Source organism: Patagioenas fasciata, chromosome 3 (genome assembly GCF_037038585.1).
Source record: "Patagioenas fasciata isolate bPatFas1 chromosome 3, bPatFas1.hap1, whole genome shotgun sequence".
Lineage (NCBI taxonomy): Eukaryota > Metazoa > Chordata > Aves > Columbiformes > Columbidae > Patagioenas > Patagioenas fasciata.
The window spans coordinates 109,187,358-109,199,973 of NC_092522.1; the positions used below are offsets into that span (position 1 = coordinate 109,187,358).

Here is a 12,616-nt window from a genome sequence, read left to right on the forward strand (position 1 = left end):
ATAAACCAAGATGTAATAATTTCTCCTTAGTGGTATGGGTTCAGCTCCACCTGGAATCTTATCTTTATTTCTTTGCCAAAAGATATTGATCCAGCTGGAAGAAATTCAGAGGACGGTAACAAGAAATGGTCAGGGTTTGAATAAATTGTTCTGTGAAGGAAGCTTGCAAGAATTGGAAGTGCACGGTTTGGCTCACAAATAACTATGTGATTGTGGAAGAGGAAAATGATAATTTGCATATAAATGGGATCTCACTGTGAAAAATATTAGATGAATTGTCCCAGAGAAAGTGGGAGAAGCTAACCACTCAGGTATTTAACCTAGATTAGAAAATGTACAATTGGGAATTCTCCTCCTCTGGCAAGGAAGATGGGCTGGAATAACCTCAAGTCTCTTTCTTCCTATGCTTTTAAAATTCTGTGCTTTATGCTTTTAAAAATACCCTTAAAAATGTATTTCCTGTCATTTTGTGCTTGCACTTCGTAACAGAGAGGTTCCCGGCCTGTAGTTTGTGTAGCAGGGGTGGTCCAGGGGCCGTTTCTGAACAGGACGTGGTGGCAACACCCGATACCTGGGGTGAAGGCTTTTTCTGGGCACTTCATAGTGTTCAGCTGCTGCTTTGCTGGAGTTGCTTTTCCCACAAGGGTGGTGGCTCGTGTCCCACCTCGGCTGCTGAGACACCCCACTGGGCAGGGGGTAAGGGCAGCGGAATGGCAGCGCTTGTCCTTGTGTGCCAGAGGGAGGGATGAAAGTTTGTGCTACAAATCTTTGTCACGTGATTTTCTGAAGCCTTGGGGTTAGATGCTAAAAGCTCCAAGTTGAGACAAACAAACATCTCATCTACAGCGGATGTTCTGATTTCCACTTGCTCCCTGCTGTGTTGATTGCTCTGCTGAAGCTCACATCACTGGGAAAACTTTTGGAAAGTATTCAATCCAATAGTACTTGCCATAAAAAAATGAAAATAACTTAAACACTGATTTGTCAGCAGGCAGTGCTGCTGTCACTTGCGCACAGCCGAGCTCATTGGCGGTCGAGAAGCCCACAGCTTCCCACATGGACTACATCTAGAATTTGGTAATGGCAATAGGAGCCATATCATACACTGTTCAACTGCTTGAATTTTAGTTTAAGTAACAAATGTTTTAAGGTCCACTCTGTTTATCTGCATGCTAAGAAAACTTTTTTTTTGCTTGTATTTAGGAAACAACAAAACCTATTAAAGTATTGCAGGCACCAGTATCCAAAGCTGTTCTGAGAAAGACTAATCAAAACAAACAGGAGGACTGGCAAATGAAGAACTTCAGTGTTTAGCCATAGGCTCTTAAACTACTTGAAAATCTTCTTTCCCCTTCACAAATGTTGGCTTGCCCCTTGTCTCTGCCATTGCTTCTTGCAGCTGCATGTTTGTTGATGTTTGTGTTCTCCCTCCTGCCATTTCTTCTTCCTCTTCTCTGAGGCTTCTCCCACTTCGAAAGTTTTAATTTATTAGCCTGCCTCTGTCATCTTATCTTGTTGGAACCTGTCAGAGGAAAAGTGCAAGTCTGCCAAAGCAGCAGTGTTGGAAGTGGAAACCAGGTCAACTGTTGTTTTTTTTTCTTTCTTTTTTTAAAAACAAATGAAACTTGCTAGTGCTCCTCTGACACAGGATGAATTCAATTACTGTGAAGCTTTCCTGCAAGTTTGTGCATGTCACTTTTAAAAGAATTTTTTAAAACATAAAATAGTCTAAATGAGACAGTTATTAATATATACATTTTAGGTGCCTGTATACACACAAAGTAGGAACTGCAGCATATTAATGCTTCTCTGCATGCCAAAAATGGGTCTGTATTTTTAGATAGTTCAGCTTCTCAAGAAAGCGGAAAAACATGTACGATCTTTTTCTGTATATTGCTTGCTGGTTTGTAAATATGAGCAAGTATGATTTGTCTAACTAGGTTAATAATGACAAGTTCATGCATTATGTATGTTTAAATTTGTTACAAATAGAACAGGAGCATAGTGAATACAATAGACTGATAGTAATATGCAGATGGCAGCACACAGAAGGAATTAATTTGAAGAGACAAACATTGTCCAAACTTTTAAAAAGGCCCAATGACTTGAAATTCTGGGAAACACCCAGAACTGTTTTGGAGGCTGATTGATATTTACATTAATATGTCTGGGATGGTACTTGAGGGTTCGACATTTTTTCTTTTCTGACTTAAGGAAAAAGCAGTTGCCTTGAGTCTGTTGTTGGGAAATACTTTATTTTTGCATTGTGCCTATTTTCTGGATTTGAAGAATAATTAAATGGAGGCTATGAAAGTATCGATCCTTAGATTAGATCTTTTGACTGCATCATACTAATAAAGTGGAGTAACAAAGCAGAAAACTTGGCATAGGCTGAGATCTTAGGTCTGCTTCTCCACCTGGAGAGCCTTTCTGGATGTGTCTGTCCATAGATGTATGTGTTCCATCTGTCTTTTTCTAGAAGTTTTTATTTTTTTTTACATAAGTTTTGTGTGATCTAAACCTTTTCACTTGTTTCCTATATCTACAACGTATAATTTTATTAACTTTGAGCATGGTTATGTTGATACGCAGGTGTTGTAGTACTGCTGAGAAGTTAAAAGGTGGATGGTTTCCAGCACTGCCAGCTAAATGTGTAGATGTTGCTTATTCCATTTTTATAGGAATTACTTTAAAAACAAACACAGCTGAAATTTGACTTGTTGCTTCTGAAGGGCTGTGGTTGAGCCCTGCAGCTTTTTGAGGAGGAAGAGTAGGGTGGATGAGGGGAAATGTGATCTGTACTAAGAGTTTAAAAGATGACATTTTCTGTGTTTCTTCAACCTTCCCATGTCCCAGGCAATCTGTTTAAGCTTTAAAATTGATTTATGTTCACTTTCTCTTTGATTGCTGGCTGAAATTTCAAGCCCATACATTAAGGTAGCATTTTTGAAAGGGGAGGGTGGGGGCAGGGGGCTTTGTTGGTTTTATTTGTAGCAGCTGTTGGGTGCCACTGGGGATGGGACCCTGGAGCCCGTGCTAGTGAGGCCACCAAGGGTAATAATGTTCTGTGTTTTTCCATTTTGGGGAAGCTGAAGCATCACAGTGGGAAATATTTTTTTCCTGAAGTTCCTGTTAGTGTCCTTTCTTTTCTGAATGGATTACGGTAAAATGGACTTTGATGTCTGTGACGTTGTGTCTGAAGAAACAGAAGCATTTGTGGCTACATGATGCAAAGTTCTTTCTGTACTTTGAACATCTGAAATTCATCTTCATAGAATTTGCATATGTATTTCAATGCTTCTTGAAAAAAAATAATATTTTAGAAGGACAGCTAACAATAACATCAAAAAAAGAAATCCATCCTAAGGCAACCTTTGCCACATTGCTGTAAAAATTATTCTGATTTTTTTTTCCACTGTGTGGTTTTAAAATATCCGGTTTTTCTCTTTGCAATCCATTTGAGTTGTTACTGTTTAAACGCTCTACCTAGACATCATGGCCCATATGGCCCATACCTCGAGTGTTTTCCCTGAACCATAAAGGATTGACCATGAAGTCTTTCTTTTCCTGGTATATACTACTTATTGTCTTATTCCTACCATCTTTCAGTCTTTTTCCTTATCAAAATATTAGCATACAGATACTTTATCTAGAACCATGATTATTTTACTGTTGTCTTAATTTGATTTTTTTATTTCCTTCTTGGATTATTTGTTTACTGTTGAATTACTTGCATACTCAAGACCTCATAAAAATCCTTATTTCACAGTCTGTATGAGATTAAAAAGGCAGATTTATTACTTCTTAAGAATACATGGAAAATATTGGCTTTTTTACAGGCCAGTGTTCTTTGTCTTTAAAACTGCTGTCGGAATAAGATGCCGTGTATTTGCGAGAACAGCAGATGTGTTTTATGGTATAGGTCTGAAGCCTGGAGAATGAACAAGGTTAATTTAAAATACGCAGATGAACTTAAAATATATAAATGCTGGAAAATCGTAATAATTGTTTTCATAGGCTTTAAACACTAAAATCAGACAATGTCAAATTAATGGTCCCATTTTGCATTAACTGTTGGATGAGATATTTATCACCAGCTGTAATTCAGCAGGTTTCCTGCTGTCTTGCGTGAAAGTGTTTCCAGAGTCAGCTTAATTAACTCATGTTGCCTCCATCTTTGATTACTGGCCGTACTGATAAAAATCTTCATGAAGCAGTGTTAGGAAAATAATATATAAGATTTCCTTGTGAAACTTTCTGGAATGTGTGAATTGAAAGAATGTACGTTCGGCTTTAAAATATATTGAATGTTTCATTGTAATTTTCTTGTTATAGATTCAGAATATGAACAACATAATCACTTTCCCACTGGACAGTTTGCTGAAGGGAGATCTGAAAGGGGTAAAAGGGGTATGTTTATCTTCTTATTTATATATATAATTATCGTTGGTGTAATTAATACAGTTAGCTAATGTATTAATCTTATCTGATGGGAAGCATGGGATACTGAAGTAATGTGTTCGCTTAATAAACAAGAGAATTTTTTTGTTGTTAATTGGGTCATCCCTTCTGTTTGTGGTTTCACATACAGAGTGCTCTTGACTGTGTATACAAAACAACATTTGAGAAGCTTTAAAAATAGCCCTGAGGTATAGAAGATCAACAGTTAAAGAGGTGTAAGAATTATTAATGTAGCAATATTTATTTAGGAGAGAGAGGATAGTACTTTCTTTAAAAGGATTATTTTTAATATATCTATTTAGCATTCTAAAATTAGCTGGAACTGTATGGATTATTAAGAAAGATCTATCAGACTGCATGAACGTAAGGTTTTTCTTAACAAAGCTGAAATGTATTTGTACCCTGAGGATATTTCCTCTTTGAAGTAATAACAACTTAAGACTCAAATGATGGTATGTTTATAATAAATTTCAAAGCCTGTAGCCAACAAACTTACTTGGCTTGTGCTTCGTTTACTACTGAATAAACAGAAAGCGACTGGCAGCTATTGTTCTAGGACACTGAAGGAAGGAAAATGTACACAGACTAAATATGGTCTCCGTAAATTACTGGAGGATGAAGAGATTATTAGTATGATAGGCTTATTATCTTTGTGTTCCTTGCTTGCCATATTTAACTCCTATTGTTCTTTTCTTTTTCTATATCAGAATAGGTACATTTATTACAATACAGTGTTGCCCCATGTTCCTGACTTAAGAAACTCATCAAATGCTGTTTTAATTTTATAATTGTTGAGATAATTAGCAGAAATGTAGAAATTAGTTCCTAATCTGTAGTTGCGAAGTTTTTCCAGCATCTCATAGTTAATGGTATTATTTTGGAGTTGGCTGATTTCTGAACTCCAGAACTCACAGCTTCAGGACAGGTGCCTCTCTCCAGTGGAGCCAGAGCTGGAATGATGAGAAAACAGCTGATTAATTGCATAGTGGGCTCTTGGGATGACATGTGGTTATATCTTTTAAGGAGTAAAATGGAGCTGTAAAAAGCATCCTTGAAATGCTTTTAAAAACATGACTGTGCTAATTTTGTGTACAAGCTTGTTTTTCCTGTGTGCAAGATTGCTTCTACACAATCCTTAGGTGAACTGTTGAAGAAAGAGGAGAGTCCCCTATTCTAGTAGGTGCCGCAGATGGCCAAGGTGCGTCCTCATCATTAGATCCACAGTATTTTCCATGTAAACAATGTAACTGTATTTTTTTTTCTCTTGACAGGATCTGAAAAAACCCTTTGATAAAGCTTGGAAGGACTATGAAACAAAAGTGTATGTATCGTTTAAATTTTCATTTAAAAGGGAAGTATAACTGAAATCTGTAAAAGTCATTATTTAATGTTAAGGTCCCAGACAGAGTTCTAGCTGAGAAGCTGAGCTTTTGTTGTTGTTGTTGTTGTTCTTTAAAACCTGGACCTGTGTGAAAGCACAAGTGCATGGACACAATCATTTCAAATTCTGTAATATACAACTTATTAAATGAACAAATTGGTTTTTGTGTGTATGGTGCCATGACAGTTAGTGTCTGCAGTAGACCTCTTTGCTTAATGAATTCAAAGTAACAAGCACAGTGCACATTTATCCACTGTATATTCTTCCATTCCGAATAAGAAGGTTTTACTTTAATTGGGAAATAATTTTTTAAGATTTTTAATAGGATCCATATTACTGCCACATTAAAGTCCACTTTCCTGCCTTCCTCTTCTTTTGGAGGACACTATTATACAAAAGGAAAAGTTAGCCACCCTGTGCTTTCATCCTTAACTATCAAAAGTGCAGCAACATAATTGTACTTGATGTCCTTTTAAGTATTTGTTGTTGTTGTTTTCTTCTCCTCATCAGTGACTGATTCACTATAATTAGCAAGTTTCTTTAGTCAGAAGAGCACAGAAGAAATTATATACTTCATGCCTGAGTGTTTTCAAATGTCTTAACAAAATATATCAAGAATATGCAAGTCAAAATTTAGTTCTGGATTTGTTAGCCTACAACCCTTGTCATGACTCTGTCATGTCTCTGGCTCTGGTGCATCTTATGAGATGATGCCCAGCAGGAAAACCTTGTTTGATGCTGAACCTTTGGCACAACAAGCTGCTAAGGCTGCTGAGGGTGTGAGTTTGCTACCACCGTTCCAAAACTGCCCATGGTTCTGGATCAATCCAGTAGCCTTAGTAAACCAGATTTAGTTAGCGTGGTGGGTTTAAAGATATGGAAATTTTCTGCATTTCATGTCAAGGTTGGATGCTCTCAACACGTGTCTTGTGCGCTGGGAATGGCTGAACACCTATATGAGTCTTGTCAACTGTGACTCATGTTATATGTTCAGCCCAATTTACTATAAGCCACTTGTTTGAAGGTGCCTGATGTGAAGTATAAAGAGCTATAAAATTAGTTTTCATAACAGTTTTGTGTCGAGCTAAATAAATCAAATGAGTCAACAAAACTCAGCACCTAGAATCAAACATCATCGATCTTGGTACTTCTTAAATCTTCAAGTGGTTTAGTGCCCTACAGCAGGAATGGTTATTTCCTGGGTTAACAGGGTAAATTTTATCAGCACAGCTGATAAATTACAATTTCATAGTGAGTTTTATTCTTTACTCCAGTATTACCTGGGTTGTCACAATTGGTTGAGTTTCATGTCACATATCCAGCATTTTTGGTCTTCTGAGATTGAGTGCCGTGTATTGGACCCTGCTGATGCAAGTCCCAAAGAATCACATACTATGATGCTTTTTAGCATAAATAGCTTGCAGATCCCCAGCTACCTATGTTGGCTGAGAAACTAGCAACAATTTTTTTCATTTTTTTAATTGCACAAAGGTGTAGGGATTCTGTAGTGTCCACTGAGTTGGCCCATCTGAAGCTGTGTGCAGAGAGTCTTCAGAAATGATTCCTGTAGGTGGCTTGCTCAAAAAAGCAACAAGTTTAGCAAGTTAGCTAAGCCTCATTATTCTTTTTGCGAATATAAATGAAAACGGGCTAATGTATTGCTTTTTAGGCTGTTTGTGAGGAAGACCTGAGTGGCTTTTGTTTTTTGAAACTGCCTAGCTAGAGCTGCATTTTGGTAACTAGACTTTCTGAAATGTTAAGATAAACCTCCAGTTTGACAATCAGAATTCTTGGAAGGTTGCGATGGCTCCGGTGTTTCATGTTCTTAATACCAGTGAACAGTCTCACTTTGTGCTGTGCCAGTTGCTGGCTGTTGAAGTAATTAAGATTTCTAACCATTGCACATGGCAGCAGTTGATCTCTGAGGACAGGCCATAAAAAACAGCCCAGTAATTTAGTCTGCTATTCTCTACCTGTACTTGATTGCTGGATCTGAAAGCTTGTTTACTTATGCATAACTTATTCATACTGACAGCCGACAAAGTTTGTGTGCAGAATTTAAAATACATTCTGCACTCTGCTGGAACATACAGCAAGAACACTGTAACTACTGGACCAAGAGCTCTGATGCTTCTAGAATTTCTGATAGAATATTCGCCAGGATGAATATGTTGCAATGATGTAAAGATTTGTACTTTGATCCTCAGTTTGGTCAGAGCAGGTTGTCTGTTTCAGTGTTGGGTACTCCAGAAATATTTCCGTTTGTTTTTAAACTTAGTTAAGTATTTGAGTAGTAAAAATGTGCGTAGAAGATATATTTGAATCTGTATATTTGGCAATTCTGAGGTAAGAGCAGTAGATACCTGGGAATGTTGTTGTGTATATTATTTCATTTAGGACCTGAAAATGTGATGTTGACGTGTGTGTTTTCTACCTGTGGGATTGCTTGTATGATACCATGAGATTGGCTTTTCCTTTTAAGCAACAGTCCATTAGAAAGCCTACCTTATGGCTTTGCTTTCAAACAAGATACTTGGTTTTTGATCTGAAGCAGAAACAGGTTATTTTTTTCTAGTGTAGGGAGATAACCTCTTCACGTGTTATCTCTGTAGTTTCTGCAAGATTTTTTTCACAAATGAAGCACAGCTCCTTGACAATGCTTACTTCTGAGCCATTTACGTGTCAGGTTATTCAACATGCAAAAACTGAAGGTAGCACATGTTCATCAAGAAATTCTTTCAGATCTATTACCATTTTCTCTGATATTTCCAAGTGGTGGGCTGGTACAGTTGCTACACACTCTAGTTTTCTTCTTTTTTAAGCGGTTAGATGAAAGCTTCACATCAGTATTCTAGAGTTTAAAGCTCTTAGTCTAACTTGTTGGACTCCTTCACTTTGATCAAGACCAAAGGATCATCTGCTTGAGGCTTGGGATAGGGAGCCTGGGAATTCTATGTACAGGAAAATTCTTTAAAACAAGGGGTGCTTTTTATGTGTGTGGTTGTTTTACAACACCAGAAATTACTTATTGTGGCTTAAGTTTGCCAGTCAGGGATTATTGTTTTTCATAGCAAACTGCGTCACTTTTATGAAGGAGCAGACCAGTTGTCCATAGTTCTGTCAGGCTGGAGCTCCCCCAATACCTCCACCCCTGCAAGTAGGACTGTGGGATTTTTCAGCCCCCGTTGTCTATAAGATGGGTTCCCAGATCAGTTGAGGTGTTACCAGCTGTCACTGTTCAGCGTTGGTCTTTACAAATCAGAGATGGGAAGTTTAGATGTGATTTTTAAGCTAGGGTGAGAATATTCATTTGAGCCTGAATCTGTTCAGGTCGACTTTACCATCTACTAAATTTTGGACACAGGAAAACAGTGAGGTTTTTCTGGGTTGCTGTTAAGTATGCCACTGAGATATCTTGAGATAATAACTGGTTTTATTCTGTGTCTGTCCCAAATGCATCTGAACTTCTTTTAGCTGTGCATGTTGGTCATCTGTAGCAGCGTGTGGATGCAGAGTCATCTAAGGACTCTTAATTGCAAATTGAATTTCTTTGTTGTGATATCTTCACAGTGTCTACCTTAACAAAGGGCAAAGGGTCTGGGAGAGGTAACCTCAGTCTCACCTACAGTCTGCGTTGCCAAAAGGGGATGATGGATGTAGGTGTTGATATACAGAGGTTTGCTCAGCCTTCTGCAATCTGTTACCTTAAGTGAGTGCTTGTTTGGACTGTGCCTAAAACCACTCCTAGGTTTACGCTTAGTTAGCTATCTTTTCCTGTGCTATTTCCTCAAATATGTGAGTATCTCTTTTTATTCTGCTCTTTGTCTGCATATCCCTCTGTATCAGATGCTTAGAATCACACCATTCATCTGCATTTCCTAGTCACAAGTACAGACCTGTGAAGCTAAGTGCCAGATATCAGAGTGGTATTTTTGTAGTCTGTGGAGAAGTGAGTGTCTTCATCCTGATTTCTGTCTCTGTAGGCGGTCTTTGTAAGGAAGCATTGGAGCTTATTTGCCTCAGTATCTCATCTCTCTTACTCGCACCTTTGTGATTACATACCAGCTGCTAATATACCCAAGTGTGACCTATTTGAAAAGAAATTCAGTTAAAAATTTTGATGTGCCTAGTCTTGTTTGGGAGAGTGATGTTAAGACCCATTTTTATTCTCTTGGATCATCACCCATCAATATTGATTGTATGCAACTTCTTCACCCTGTTCTCGAATAAGAGAGTAAGAGGAGCAAGTAACCCATAGCTTTATGCCAGCCTACCTCAGTCAAAAATTGAGAGCATCCTGAGGTGACATTCATCAATAATTCATCTTTTCTCACCACGAGTCATTAACATGCTTCAGTTGAAGCTACAAAGATTTTTAAAGCTTTAGAGTTGTTAAAAGTAGTGCATTTCTCTGAGGACCTCAGTTCCATCCTTGTTTCCCGTACACGAGCTGGGCGGTGCTGCCTGGCACTGCAGCACCGCAGTGGGACTGGTCTGTCTGTGTCCTTTGGGTAGAACTGGTGCAGACTGGGTTGTTCTTATTATGAGGTGATCGCTTTTCCCCCTGTACTTAAACACTAATGGCAGAGGCGCCGGGGGAGCATATGGGGAAGGAGTACACATGTCATACAAACTGCTCATTCTCCCAGCAGGCAGACTGTATTCAACAGGGCAGCGAGCCAGATTTCACCCACATTCTTCAGTTTAATAGGTCCTGTTGTGGTGGATTTTGAGGTAAAGACATTCTGTCAATTTTGCACAGGAAATAGAAGCTTAAACTTACTGAAGCATATTATTTACTCATTTTTTAGCTGAACAGTAGTGTCTGTATTCCAGACATAAACCCGTCTTTCCTGAAAAGAAATGTTAATTTTTTAAATCAAAGTGCCTTATTTTTAGGCCTGTAAATATATGTTATCTTCAGAAGTTCTCAGCTAATAAGTGTTGCGCTAATGCTACGGAACATAAATGCTAATGAAAACTAACAAGCTTTTCCTGGGAAGGCTGCCTCCCTCTCCTCCTTTGCTATTCTTTTAAAAGCTGGGTATGAGGTCTATTATGCACAACTGAGTGAGGAGAACAAGTTGTTTGAATGTGCTGATGGAATTATAAAATCAAAGCAGTAGGCTGAGGTACTTTATGTTACTGTGCAGAAACACAAGCGCTCATACCAAGATATAACTCTATCATTAATTATTTGTTTCTGAACCATTTGAAGTCAATGGAAGAGTGAACAAATTCTTATTACAGTCTTCTGCAAAGGTATATGCATAGCTATTTGATTAACTGATTCTGTGTCCAGTTTGGTGAACTCTTTTTTAAAAAGAAAACTTAAAAAATTATCTGAAAATTCTGCAGGCTTTTCTCAAATTACTTCTTCAGAGCTCTAACTTGACTAAGTAGATCATTGATATTCATAGGTCGTAGATATTTTTGCCATGTTTCCTTTTAAAGCATGTACATAAGACAAAGTGGAAGTCACATTTTAGAAAAAGTGGCATAGAATGAAAGTGCTAAACAAGACAGCTTTAATATAGAATCACAGTATAGAATCATGGAATCATTTATGTTGGAAAAGACCCTTCAGATCATCGAGTCCAACCTTTAATCTAACGCTGCCAAGCCCACCACTAAACCATGTCCCTAAGCACCACATCAACAGGTCTTTTAAACACCTCCAGGGATGGTGATTAAACCACTTCCACATCCCTGGATAGTTTGTTCCAATGCTTGATAATCCTCCCCTCAGCCTCCTTTTTCTCCCCGCTAAACAGCCCCAGTTCTCTCAGCCACTTCTCATCAGACTTGTGCTCCAACTTCATCGCCTCGTCTTCACTTTCTCCAGCACCTCGATGTCTTTCTTGTTGTGAGGGGCCAAAACTGAACACGGGATTCGAGGTGCGGCCTCACCAGTGCCAAGTACAGGGGGATGATCACCTCCCTAATCCTGCTGGCCACACTATTCCTGATACAAGCCAGGATGCTGTTGGCCTTCTTGGCCACCTGGGCACACTGCTGGCTTATGTTCAGCTGGCTGTCAATCAACACCCCCAGATCCCTTTCTGCCAGGTAGCTTTCCAGCCACTCTTCCCCGAACCTGTAGTGCTGCCTGGGGTTGTTGTGACCTAAGTGCAGGATCTGGCACTTGGCCTTGTTGAACCTCATACAATTGGCCTCAGCCCAACAGTCCAGCCTGTTGAGATCCCTCTGTATGACCTTCCTTCCCTCCAGCAGATCAACACTCCCACCCAGCTTGGCGTCATCTGCAAACTTACTAAGGGTGCACTCAATCCCCTTGTCCAGATCATTGATAAAGAGATTAAACGGAACTGTCCCCAATGCTGAGCCCTGAGGAACACCATTTGTGACCGACCACCAGCTGGATTTGACTCCACTCACCACAACTCTTTGGGCTTGGCCCTCCAGCCAGTTCTTTACCCAGCAAAGAGTTCACCCATCCAAGCCACAAGGAGCCAGTTTCTCCAGGAGAATGCTGTGGGAAACAGTGTCAAAAGCTTTACTGAAGTCCAGGTAAACAACATCCACAATATATTGCTTTGAGCCTGAGATTCCATATTAAGTATTTTTATTTTGAAAGAGATTACCTGCAAATTAAATGGAAAATGTTTGAATGAATCTACAGGTCATTGAATGAATCTATTTTGAGTTAATCTGCATCCTAAAGTGCAGGATGAGTGAAAGCAAAAAGCATTCCAACATTTCCAAAGGAATAAGATGACTTCTTCATTCAGAACTTGGGTGATAAGAGTCATA

The 12,616-nt window shown here is 38.8% G+C and overlaps 1 protein-coding gene across 2 annotated transcripts in view; it reads left to right on the forward strand.

The window, feature by feature from the left end:
- Nucleotides 1-12,616, forward strand: part of ASAP2 (ArfGAP with SH3 domain, ankyrin repeat and PH domain 2) — a 91,361-nt gene that overhangs the window by 32,354 nt on the left and 46,391 nt on the right. For both annotated transcript variants that reach the window (XM_065833889.2, XM_065833890.2), the window contains exons 4-5: nucleotides 4,336-4,410; nucleotides 5,733-5,782. In XM_065833889.2, coding sequence (XP_065689961.1) covers nucleotides 4,336-4,410; nucleotides 5,733-5,782 — 125 coding nt within the window. The remainder of the gene's footprint in view (nucleotides 1-4,335; nucleotides 4,411-5,732; nucleotides 5,783-12,616) is intronic.